The 13,050-nt window shown below is 43.9% G+C and overlaps 1 protein-coding gene across 4 annotated transcripts; it reads left to right on the forward strand.

Annotated features, from left to right (window-relative positions):
* The first annotated feature begins 394 nt into the window (after positions 1–394).
* Nit2 (nitrilase family, member 2) lies at positions 395–11,580 on the forward strand. 4 transcript variants are annotated; one of them, XM_039088193.1, is made up of 10 exons: positions 395–668; positions 1,541–1,659; positions 2,696–2,816; positions 3,769–3,857; positions 5,700–5,793; positions 6,258–6,332; positions 7,355–7,433; positions 8,784–8,882; positions 10,706–10,761; positions 11,081–11,580. In XM_039088193.1, exons 1-10 carry the CDS (start codon positions 410–412, stop codon positions 11,170–11,172), a joined length of 1,083 nt encoding a protein of 360 aa, XP_038944121.1. In that variant the 5' UTR covers positions 395–409; the 3' UTR covers positions 11,173–11,580. The 4 variants fall into 4 exon arrangements, with proteins under 4 accessions (XP_038944121.1, XP_038944122.1, XP_063126479.1 ...); NM_001034126.1 differs by having other exon boundaries at positions 567–616; positions 11,081–11,329; XM_039088194.2 differs by lacking the exon at positions 8,784–8,882.
* The last annotated feature ends 1,470 nt before the right edge of the window (positions 11,581–13,050 follow it).

A 13,050-nucleotide genomic window follows, 5' to 3' on the forward strand; every position in this document is an offset into this window, starting at 1 on the left:
ATGAAAAATAATAAATACTAAGGTCAAATCATAGACCTTAACACTGCTTAGCACCAACTCTCTCCATCTCATTCCCCAGCCCATTTAGGAGCAAGCTCCTGAAATCCTGCTAGCCTAAAACAACCAGGTCACGCCCTCAAGCCAGTCAACACGGAGCATCAGTCATATCCTGGCCACTGCTGTGATCCAACCTGGAATTTACGTCCTTCGTGTCGTAAGTAGGGCCTTTCTACCCCAAATATTCCACTCCTTAGCCATTTATGGCACATCACTTTTTTGACCTTGCTTTTGAAGGCCCTATGTAAAGAATTTGAAATTATCACTTCTTGGTGTATGCAACCGCAAAGGGTGAGCCATTTGTAGTACGGGGTCCAAGCAAGAATGTAGCTCAGTGGTAGACTGGAACTGAATGTGCACAAAGTCAGAGGCTCACGCACCAACACAGCACAAAACAAAACAAATCTTCAAAGCTCATCGAGGCTCCGCCCCTCGGCCCAGCCCCGACCACGCCCCTTCCGCGCGCCCGCGGCTCCGCCCAGCCTTCCGCGCTAGGCAGAGGAGATTGACTGGCTGCAGTCCTTGCGGCGTCTGGCGCTCCGGGGAAGAGCCATGTCTAGTAAGTGGCTCGTGGCCTGGTTGTCCAGCTCCCAGCAGGAGCGGAGTCCTCGGTACGGCGGTGCAGATGAGCCGGCTGGGTCCGTGCGTCCGCCGATCAACCATGCGGGTGGCTCTTGTCGCCGGCGTCCGCGGCTCGGGGAAGCCTAGGGGCGGCGGGCCGAGCGAGCACAGGCCTCTGCCCAGGGCATCCTGCACTCTAGGAGCTGGTCGGCTTGCGGGTTGGGTGGTGGTGTCAAACTCGTGACTCCGACTCCCTCGCCTCACAGAGCGGTGGATAATCGGACCTCTCACCGATATTCGGACCTCACTCCGATATTAGCCTGATTGTTGCGCCACTTTGTCCAGTGACTTGGTGCGGCTTTTCTACAGCAGGCTTCCTCGTCTGTAAAAGTTTATGGGTGCAATGACCTGTCATATTCATGTCAATATTGTTCCCATAATGGGCCAGTCACTCGCGGTGTTTTCGTGCCTTCCGCCCCCTCTTGTTCATTTTCAAGGTCAACAGCTTTTCTGAGAAGGTGAAGCAACAAGTCTTGCACGCCCAAGACCCCAGTGGAGGGGTTTCCCTGTGTCAGCCTGCAGAGGGCGCTTTGCACCAGCACCAAACCTGGGTCGGGACTATACCTCGTGGCTTTTGGGAGAGGAGAGGCTAAAAGCAAATTAGTTTTATCCTCCCCTGACTCAGGAGCAGAGATAGTCTAACTTCTTAGGGTTAGGAGAGATATGAGTTTCTGTGATACTCTGGTGATAGCTCAAGGTCAGCCAGGGTTTTGTCACTGTTGGAGATAAGCCTTTAGATTGCCAGATTGGGACGATCAAAAACTGTGTATGTTCAAACAGTGCTCGAAAGCCTATTTGAGAATCCTGGTTCTGGGCGAACTTAGTGGGCAGATCTGACGACTTCTTGTTTCTTTGTCCTCAGCTTTCCGCCTGGCCCTCATCCAGCTTCAGGTTTCTTCCATTAAATCAGATAACATTACCCGGGCTTGTAGCCTAGTCCGGGAGGCAGCAAAGCAAGGTGCCAACATAGTTTCTCTGCCGGTAAGTATGGGGGCAGCCTGCCCTTCCTAGGAGCTGTGGGCCCACCACAGTACTGCTTGCTGCCAGTGGTCCTCTTGTGTCCCTAATATCTTTTAGAACCCTAATATTGATCCGTACTTGTCTCAACTTACACGAAGACTAGCAGCGACCTTTGTCATAAGATGTCTAACACAAGTCTTGAACAAGATCACCTACCCTGTTCAGACCAGGAGTAAGAAGTCCACTGGGGGACTTCCTTGAAGATAACACACTCAGGGCCTGTCCGGTTGCTTGGTTCCTTACATAGTTAAGGAACTTACTCTATACAACAAACATCAGTTACAGGACTCATCTGTACCTGGTCCCTAACTTTGGTCTTTTGTTAGTTTATGTCGGGTCATTCTTCAGCAGAATGCCTGGTTCCTAGACACTGACCTTAAATGCAAAATGAGTGAATTTAAATTGAAATCCAGTTAATGTTTTCTGACTATTAACCTCTTGTTTTCTGACTTGTCAGAGGATTGCTGAAGGCAGATGTGTGTTTCTGTTAGTGTCATTGTCATTTTTAGTGTCTGTGTCCTATCCCTGTTTTTGTTTCATCCTCACCCATTTTCTCTATCCATGAGAAACATCATAAAGGTGTCAGAATGGAGTAGGAAACAGCTTACTTACAATTAATAAAACAGTGTGACTTCTGTGGCTCTTGGAACTTTTAATGCATAACTTTTATTGCTTTACCTAATTAGTGGTAAAATTCGGGGTTCCAGAATCATCTCAGGATTCCAAGTCACAGAGTAAGCATGATTTGTGAAGGGCCTGGATGTCCAAGAGCTGGTAATTCCACAAGCCGCAGGGCTAGCCTTCTGCCAGGTCTCCAGGGCTGGTTGCCTGTCTGCCCTCAGTATCACGTTCTTAGTTCCAGCCACGTCTTTTCCTGCTGGTGTCTTATCTGCTCCAAGCAGACCTGGAAGTGCTGTGCTTCTGCTTTCTGCTTTCTGCAGGAGTTTAAATGTGTTGTCTGGTTTCTCCCCTCTTTTCTTCTCTAACATGACTCTAGGAGTGCTTCAATTCTCCATATGGAACTAACTACTTTCCTGAATACGCAGAGAAGATTCCTGGAGAGTCCACAAAGAAGCTTTCTGAAGTCGCAAAGGAGAACAGCATATACCTCATTGGAGGTAATTTCTTCCATGCAGAGTGACATGTAAACATTAAAGAACACTAGGATGACTTCTGTTACACTTAAATATTTAAACATTAGCCCTTGATAACAGTGAGGTTGCCGGGGGTGGTGGCATACACCTATAATCCTAGCACTTAGAAAGCTGGGGCAGGACTGTAAGTTCAAGGCCCACCTGGAATATACTTCAAGATATACTAAGTATGAAAAATGCAAGTCCAGCATGATTATAATAGAACTTAGATTAGTCCTCCTTTAAATGATGGTTGTACACTTTCTCATAGAGATATAGATCTCCTAGTAAATACCATAGAAACGCTCCAACCGGACACTGATGACATCCCCATCAAAGGACTGGTTAAAGAGCTAGATAGAATATGACAAGAGAAATTTGACCTGTGTTCTATGTGCTGATTACAAACAAAGATCTCAATAAACCTCCAGAGGTTCAATAAACATAACGAACAAGGTTATCTGGTGTCAGCTGATCATGATAGTTAGGGGCCAGAAATGACTAGGTGCTGGCAATGCACGGAGCATGTACTGGATTGGCTCTGTGACGAAGAAAGGCTTGTTTGTGTCTCAACGTTCTCGTCCCAGGGCCGTGGGATTCAGTTTTGTTCGAAGATGTGGTGGACTCAAGCAATGGGGAATTTGAGTTTGCTCTGATGTTACATATTAACTGTTGCTCAAGGGCCTGACTGAATTTCAGGGCCTTTTGGTTATTTTTTAAACCTTTCTCTGACATCTGGACTAATTATATTTCATCAATAACTTGGAACTTAATCACAGAAAGAATTATTTAAGGGGAAAGAGAATGCTTAGAATAAACTTTATTATTGGGCCCAAATGACTAGTTACCAGGCCTTTACCTACCCTCACAAAGTTATTGGGCTATTTATTCCTTTTTGTTATTGTTTTGTGTGACTGTATGCTTCTCTCAACGGAAGGCTCCATCCCAGAAGAGGATGATGGGAAACTGTATAATACCTGCGCTGTGTTTGGGCCTGATGGAAATTTACTGGTAAAGCACAGAAAGGTGAGTAGTGCAAATCTCATCGTCTTCATTTTCTGTTTCGTGCAAGGATGTAGATGTAATTAATCTTTACACCACTGGTTTTGCATGGTTCAGCCTTGTTGAATTTGTTGCTCCATGTAGGATCTCAGACACACCATTAAATAGTAGGTGCTCTCAGGTGGGCGGTGCTAGCACATACCTGTTTGTTTTTTTCTCAAGAGAAGGCTTCTCTGTGTATCTTTAGTTGCCCTGGAACTCACTCTATAGACCAGGCTGGCCTCAAACTCAGAGATCTGCCTGCCTCATGCCTTTAATCCTACCCTGGACACAAAGGTGGATGGATTTCTGAGTATGAGGCTAGCCTGGTCTACAGAGTGAGTTCCAGCCAGGGCTACAGAGAGAAATCCTGTCTTAAAAAAATCAAGAAAGAAAAAAGAAAGTGTTTTTGTCTCATTTCCAGTCTCAGAAGGAACATGTTCACTATTTTACTCCTAAATACTGTTTTAGAATTGCTTACTATGACTTTTACATGAATAGCATTCCCTTCATAGAAAGTGTGTGTTTTGTTTCGAAAACCATGGTTGGCTGTAGAAGCTCAGCAGACATAGGCTGGAGGTAAAGCTCAGTAGTAGATGCTTTCATCCACAGGCAAGGCCCGGGTTTAGTCACTGTCATTGCCCTGACCCCCAGCCCCTCATACACAGCATACATTACTGTCACTCAGTATATGTCTTTGAGATCATATGGCTTTTTCTTTTATTATTGCAATAAATTACATTGGTTAATCTTCTGATATCAAGCCACATTTGTTGTGCTTAAAACAAAAATCTTACTTTAGCTAGGCATTTGGTGGTTCATGCCTTTAATCCCAACACTTGGGAGTCAGAGGCAGAGGCAGAGGCAGAGGCAGAGAGGCAGAGAGGCAGAGGCAGAGGCAGAGGCAGAGGCAGAGGCAGAGGCAGAGGCAGGTAGATCTCTGACTTGGGACCAGCCTGGTCTACTGAGTTAGTTTCCAGGAGAGTCAAGACTACAGAGAGAAACCCTTTCTTGGAAAAGGAAAAGGAAAAGGAAGGAAATAAATCTTATCTGTAATTGTTTTGCAAAATTTTACCTGGATTTTGTATTTTTCTTGAGACAGGCTCTTTCTGTGTAGCCTAAGCTGACTTTGAACTCCAATAGTGCAGACTGGCCTAGAACTTGTGGCAGTCCTTTCAGAGCATTTTTAGTGCTAGAAAATTCCAGACATGTGCCACCATGTCGACTTACTTGTTCTCAAATGCTGCACATACTTTTGCTTTCTTTATTGGTGGTGTTTTTAATTTTTTTAAATTTTTAATGTGGGGTCTATGTAGGTTGACTATCCTTGTAGACCGGTCTGACCCCAGACTCACAGACATATCTGTGACCTGTCCCTGCTTCCCAAAGGCCTTTTCTTCTTTTGCCAGTTCTGTCAGTTTGATTCTGATTCTGAGAAATCTTCCTTAGCATTGAGAGTGAGTAAAGGCAACACGATACGTCCATGAGGAGCCTGCACGTTTTCACAGATGGAGACGACAGGGGCTATAAAACCCACATCACCTTCCTGTTTTCCTGTAGTAGAAGGGATAGGCAAAATTGTTAACCTGTTCCTTCAGGGACTGAAAACAAGATAAAGACATTTATGTCTGAAGACTATGCCTAAGATCCTACACAGAGCAAGAAGATAAGTGGTCAGATGTGGCCAGTTGTAGGTACAATATAGCCAAAACCAGGGATGGTGTTTGTGCTGTCAATCCCATGCTGTCAGTCCCTGTCATCACAGCTGACACGACTGCCATGAGGCCTGTGGGAAAGTGGTAACCAAATCAATTGTTTGTGGTGCAGATCCATCTGTTTGACATTGATGTTCCTGGGAAAATTACATTTCAAGAATCCAAAACACTGAGTCCTGGTGATAGTTTCTCCACGTTTGATACCCGTACGTACCGGTTAAGTTTGCCTCTTACAGCAATCCCAGAAAAGAGGAGCAGGTATTTTCTCTTCCATGTCTAGCTCTAAGTTTTTCATATATCCACATTAAAGGTTCAGAATGGAGTAAGCTTATGTCAGAGAACTAGAAAGTCTGGAGAGAGTGAAAACCTAGGATTTTGACGTTGCTCTTCCATTGGGTTACAGCCTCCTGACCATGGTGTCCAGGGCGTTCCTGTGGGCCACCACTGACACACTGTACTTAATAATGCACTGTTTGGAACAAATTCCTCAAAGCTATCCTGAGGCTGTGAATGTTGTCTTTGAATGATGTCCCAATAGGATTGAACTTACAAACTGTCTGTGTAGGAGTCCTGAGTTAATTCTTCCTAGTCAGTGTTTACGATCGGAGCTTTACTCTCCCGTCCTATGCCAGAGTTTCACGTATCTGTGCATTGCTCTGTTTGGAAACAGCTTACTGCAGAGTGGGCCTGGGCATCTGCTACGATATGCGCTTCGCAGAGCTTGCACAAATCTATGCACGAAGAGGTGAGTTAGGGTCACAGGTGGGTGACAAAGCTGCTCGGAGGTTTGATTCTGGGGTGGTATCTATGGTATGAAGATAGCCCCTAACACAAAGCTGCTTAAAAAAAAAAAAACCCAAAACACAAAGAACTTTGCACAAAATGTCAGAGGTAGTGTTAATGTCTCTGCGTCCAGTCCTTCCACAACTGGCTACCTAGACTTGTGCTGAGCAAGGGATAATATGGTTACAGGGTGGGTATGTAGGATCTTACACTTTATGTAGCAAAAGCTTTGTCTGGAATATCCCCTTTACCCTTTGAGTCCCCAATACCACTATACTTGGAGTCACATGAGGCCAGGTAGAAACGGAGCCATGATCTCATGGATTTCCTCACTCACATACACAGTAATGATTTGCTTTGGACAACTTACTGCCTGTAAGTCAGAGTGAGGTAAGTCAGAAGACCCGAGTTCTGGCTCTAACTCTTCTCCTTAGCACAGTACTCTCATCAATCACTTTACCTCTCTGAGGAGGTGTGGTTCCCTCAGAGGACTGGTGTGACAGGAATGGGAGAACTTACAAACTTCTGATGCCATTCAATGAATAGCAGTGTCCTTACTAAGCTACTGAAGTCACTGACACTTAACTGAGTGGCATGGATGACCGACAGCTGTTTAGCAGAGAGGTGCATATACCTGGGCTTAAGAGTGTGTGAAACTGTACTGCCCTAAATAGGTTGGAAAGTCACATCGTCCATCTCTTCACTATGTGGTGCTGAGTGTCTGAGGCCAAGCCACATTTTGATAACAGCACTCTTTTTAAAAGTGAAGGCACAAGTCTGACATTAGCCATCCATTGCACTTTTCTTGCGGCTGTTTTAGAGGTATATGTCTAGAAATGTTAAATTCAGAGCCTTGTCTGTCTTACAGTCTAGTAAGACTTTTATGTGGGTGGGAAAGTTTGAGTTTGTTTGTATTTGATGAGGAATAAAGGGAGGGAGTAATTGAGTGCTCACCACTGCACTTTGTCTTCCCCGACACTGGAGGCTGCCAGCTCTTGGTGTATCCTGGAGCTTTCAATATGACCACTGGACCAGCCCACTGGGAGTTGCTTCAGCGAGCCCGGTAAGAAAGGAATCAAGCATCTCAGTGTTGATAGAGCTATCAGCCTTAAATGGAACGCTGCCCTTGCCCCAGCTTGTCCTGGTACCCAGATGCACTTAGAAAGGATGACTGCATAGAGCTCTGCTTAGTTACTGTCTCCGATGCCATAGCAGTTCCCTCAAGAGATGCTGGGGTTACATGTGCTACAGTGACTTCCAGTTCCATCCATTCTGCAATGGCCGAATGCCACTCTAATATTGTACATGGGTACAGTCTTTTACCTACTCAACAGTTAACAGACACACAGGATGTTTCGTTTCTTGTCTCCTGTGACAGTCCATCAATGCTGGGTTCAGATGATGTCTTCCCATGTGGCATTGTTTCCTTTGGACTTGTACCTTTTAGAAGGATTTCTGGACCACATGTCCTGTTAAAGACAACTCCACTGCTTTCCACAATGGCTATACTAATTTACTATAGTGCACTAGGGTTTTCTCACAGGGACTTAAGCTTCTTGATAATGACCATTTGAACTACAGTGAGATAGTGCTGTGGTTGGCCATCCTGGTTTTGAGTTGCCTGATGATTGGTGGTATTGGGGCCTCTAAAAGTGTGTTGGTCGGTTGTGTTTGCCAGCTGTCTGTCATTGTGACAAATGCCTTAGAGAGAACACAGAGAGCTGGGAAGTCTAGTGGGCTGTACTTTCACGTTTCATGTCTCACCTGGCTGGAGTCTACTGCAGTCTTTTCACCTGAGGGAAAAAGAGAGGCCAAGGTTCAGGGGTTCTTCAGGGGTACTCCCAACTGCCTAATTTCTTCTCTCTGTCCTACTTCCTATAAAGGTTGGGCAACTTCCCCTTCTAGTAGTGCTGTAGACTGTGGACCAGCCTTCAAGTACGATTTGCTTGATTTTTTAAAATGTCTCGCTCTGTTGATCTTCCTTGACAGAGTGTCACTGAGTAGCCAAGGCTAACCCTGAACTTTGATTCCTCTTGCTTCAGCCTCTTGGTTGGTGAGATTGGACAGACTTTGACTTTTTGCTAGTTTTGAGTGGAGCTGTGTTTTTGTGACACTGAGCTTGTCTAGGTAGAATTATTAGCTGCATACCTGCAGATATTTCTGCCACTCTGGAGGTTTTTCTGTCCATTCTTGGTACCTTTGTTTGCTGTACAGAAGACTGATTATAAGCCCACGTGCCTCTCTTGTGTTTGTTTCTGTTTTAGTCCCCCACAAGTCTTTGCTCGTTTCAATGTGCCCAGCCTTTCCCTGTGTTTTCATAGTTTGTCTTTTTTAAAAGAGCTGTGTACTTGGCTAGAAACATGTTGCAGGTCTGCAATGTGCAGTGTATTTGTTTTCTGTCTGCCGACTGCAGAGCTGTTGATAATCAGGTGTATGTGGCTACAGCCTCTCCTGCCCGGGATGAGAAAGCCTCGTACGTGGCCTGGGGACACAGCACTGTGGTGGATCCTTGGTAAGTATGTCTTAGGCTGAGCTCAGCTGGAAGTTGAAGAATGATATAGGATCATCTTCCTGCAACTCCTACCCACTTTTATCCACGTATCCTGACAAGCATGAGGAAAGCTTTTACTTGCAACCCACAGGAGAAGGAGTTGGCTCTGGTCATCTTTGCTTGTCTAGGTAGTCTTGGCAATCATATAAATAAACAAGGCAGCAGCATGGACAGGTAGTTGGTATTAGGAAGAGATTCCAGAATTCTTAGTTTGCATTTGGCTAAAATTTAGGCTGAGTGACTGGTCCAAGGGCAGGAATGAGAAGCATTACTTCCCATGTAATGATTAGAGAATGGGGGAATGGGTTAAAGCAGTTCTCAATCTGTGCATCATGACCTCTCCACACATATCAGATATCCTGCATATCATATATTTATATCATGATTCATAATAGTGGCAAAATTACAGTTATGAGGTAGCAACCATAATTTTATGGCTGGGGGATCACCACGACATGGGGATCATAACATTAACAAAGTTGAAAACCACTGGGTTAGAAGAAACTGGCTGTCCCCCTGTGAAAAGTAAAGCATTTTACCACTGACTAAACACAGAACATCTGTCCAGTCACACAAATGTTTCTCCATTGGACAAATCACGTTTGGCAACTGTGTCATTTGACAGCATACATTCACACATAGCATTTCAATCAGACATGTATCCTTACTAGAACTTTGAACTTCAAAAGTTGGCTTTGGTCCTACTTCTGTGTATGTACACACACACACACACACACACACACACACACACACACACGTATTTCTACAAACTCAAACAGAACACTCTCCAATCCAAAATAAAAGACCTTATAAATAATCCGTCAGGGGTCCCAGAGAGGAGTGGGGAATCCCTCAGTGTATGTGTGATTCTCAGGTCTATGGGCATTGGAGAACTGGGTTAGACTGGTTTGTCATGTTCCTGTGGAGATGTTGGTGACAGAGGAATTGCAGGTGTTACGTGCTCTTCCTTTTTATTTCTGAAGGGTTTTGAGGCCTATGTTAGTGTGGTTGGTGCCTGGGATGGGGTGACATTAGAGAAAGAACTTTGAATTCAGCAGGACAGATGGGTGGAAATTAGAGAAGGATTTAATCAAATGAAATTAATAGTATTGGTATCTCATCCTTAGCTGATAAGTACAGTAAGTTACTGTGCCAGATGGCTTGTTTTGGCATATTTGGAAATTAATCATTTCTCCAGATATATTACTGAGGCTCTGCATTGGGCCAAAGGCTGGGTACTGCAGTTTTCCAGAACAGAACACCTGGACTTTTGCAGGGCTGTTGCTCCTGTCAGCACACTCTTAGCACGTTATTCAAGCTCTGGGTAAAGTTTTCTTCCAATCTGAAACTCAAAAGCACAGGGAGCCACATAGGCAGGTAGAGGTTGTGGTAGATCTGGGCCTTCGACAGGCCTAGCCTCACTGTCCTCAGGTGTGGCTGCAGTTTGGGGGGCTTGAGGAACAGATGGAGACCTTCTTTGGAAGGGGCCTCTCCGAGTAGTATTGGGACTTCCTGTTGACAATTGGTATCTGTTTTCAGATACTTATAATCATGGACAAGCTATAATTTTCTAGCAATGTGCAGTTTATAATACATATTCCACACTTTCCTCACTAAGATTCACAGGATTCTCATTTCTACACGATATGCCAAAAGTTCTCGAACCAGAATTTATACTATGTCCTTATTTCAGACCTTAGAATCTTTCTTTTGGCCTGTTATACAAGGAGAAATTACTAGATAGATGTCGGTGAATCTCTATTCTTTCTCTGGATTTCCTTCAGGGGGCAGGTCCTAACCAAAGCTGGCACCGAGGAAACAATCCTGTACTCAGACATAGGTAAGATTTGCCCTGTTCTGGTTCAGATTTCCGGTGTCCCCACTGCTCTGAGGCCACATTTTGTGGCTGGTCACTTGGAAGAACCCCTTTGTGCTCTGTGTATATCCTGGTGATACTGTTTTTGAGGATGATCTCTGGGGCTTTGTCTCACTGGGTTTGTTTAGTCTGAATTGACCCAGAGACAACCCAGGTCACAGCATCCAGACAAACTTTCCTGGCTCACTTGCTGAGACTCTGGTTGTTTTTAGTTTGGGGATGAAATTTCATTGTTCGGTAAGTAGTTGCAAATTAGTAATCATGTATATTTCTTGTTTTACAGACCTGAAGAAGCTGTCTGAAATTCGGCAGCAAATTCCCATTTTAAAACAGAAACGAGCAGACCTCTATTCAGTGGAGTCAAAGAAGCCTTAATGGCTTTCTAACCTGTCACAAGCAGAATGATGTTCTGTAAGACGAGCAACTCTACCACTCTACCAAATCATTTTTGGGATAGGGCCCTTTCATGTTAATTCTACCAATGATCTGTGACACCAGGCCCCCTATTTTAATTAAAAGATCCGTCTTCAAATGTGCTTGGTAACAATGTTCTAGCTCTTAACAAGTTAGCCTGATGGTTCTTAGGCATTTTAGGCTCAAGATCTTTTGCACAATTAAAATCCGAAGCCTCTAAGCACTTTGGTTCCACGCGTACCTTGTGGTGGGCTGGTCCTAGCTGTCTGAGAAAACGTACATTCACAGGAACACTAACTTTCATGGTTCTAATAGCCCATCGACATGACACTTTCAAAATTTTTTATTAAAAATTATTTTCATACAGCATATTTTGATGTTTTTCTTCCCCAATTCCTCTCTACTCATCTAAATTTATATTCTCTTTCAAAAACAAAAACTCCATAAAATGAAAATCAAAATTAACAAGCAAAAGACCAATAAAGACAAAAGGAAACAAAAAGACCACAAAAAAGAAAACAATGGAGCTTAACGTGCCACTTGTAAACAGAAACAGATGTGCAGCTGGGTCCTGTGACCTATACAATATTGCTTTAGCACTGGTTCAATACTGGTAAATCAAAGCTTTTCTAATATATAAACATATAGACTATATTTTTCTTACAGAGTAAGAAAACCAAGTGACTCTTAAAAATAAATGAAGTATACAATTTGGCAAGATTTGGCACACATACACATACATCTTTGAAATACCAATCGAGAAAGTGAGTATATGTACTACCACCAGAAGTTTCCTTGTTAGCATTTTGGAAGATTTTTCTTGTCTGTGTGTGGGTATGTGCAGGTGCTGAGGTCAGAAGAAATACCCTAGGCCTGGAGTTAGAGGTATTCATAAGTTGGTCAATATAGGGACTGAACTCAGGTTTTCTCCCAGAGCAGCAAGCACTCTTAACCACCAGACCATCTCTTTGGCTCCTCCCTATAATTTTGTAAACTCTCTAGCTATTCAATCGCTGGTAAGCTTTATCACCATAGAGAACTATGAGTTTTCTAGAATTATGTAAAAAGTGACTTACAACCTAGTGCTTTTATTGGGTGTTTACCTCACCTGTATATCAGCGATGTATTACTTGTTGATGGACATTTGAGTTCTTTCTGCATTTGAATGAAGAAGTTAGAAATGAACAAGCTTTTCATACCTGAACAGTAGAGCTGTGGGCTTACATAGCTATGTCACTGACAAGCTGCTTGCAATGTGGCCATGCCATTTTGCAGTGCTGCCAACAACGGTGTAAGTTCTAGCTTTCCCCACTCCTATCCACTTCAGCCTAGTATGGCTAAACTTTAGTGTCTTTCCTTTTTGCAGATGGCGCCTTGCTACGTAGCCCAAGTAGACCTTGAACTTGGGATCAACCCTCTTACATTAAACTCCCAAGTGCTAGGATTATAGGCACAATGCCAGTACCCAGCTTCCTCTCAGTAAATTGAGTATTTCTTGGGCTGGTAAAATGGCTCAGTGGGTAAAAGCAGGTCTCTTCTGCTTTGTACCTGATGACCCTATGATGGAAGGAACCAATTCTATAAAGCTGCCCTCCACATGTACGCTTCGCACAACTAATAGACAATTAAAAAGTGATTAGCCACTGATACTGACATCTTTTCTTGTGTATCTTTGGTGAAATCAATTGATAACCTTTTGCCTATATTTTATGGCTTTATCCTCATGGTAAGTTGCTTATATATTTTGATGTACATGCTGTGTCATAGTCTCCCGCTCTAAAGGGGGAAAATGACATTTACCCGTCCTCACACTGGGGATTAAGCCCAGATCTCCCATGC

Source organism: Rattus norvegicus, chromosome 11 (assembly GCF_036323735.1).
Source record: "Rattus norvegicus strain BN/NHsdMcwi chromosome 11, GRCr8, whole genome shotgun sequence".
Lineage (NCBI taxonomy): Eukaryota > Metazoa > Chordata > Mammalia > Rodentia > Muridae > Rattus > Rattus norvegicus.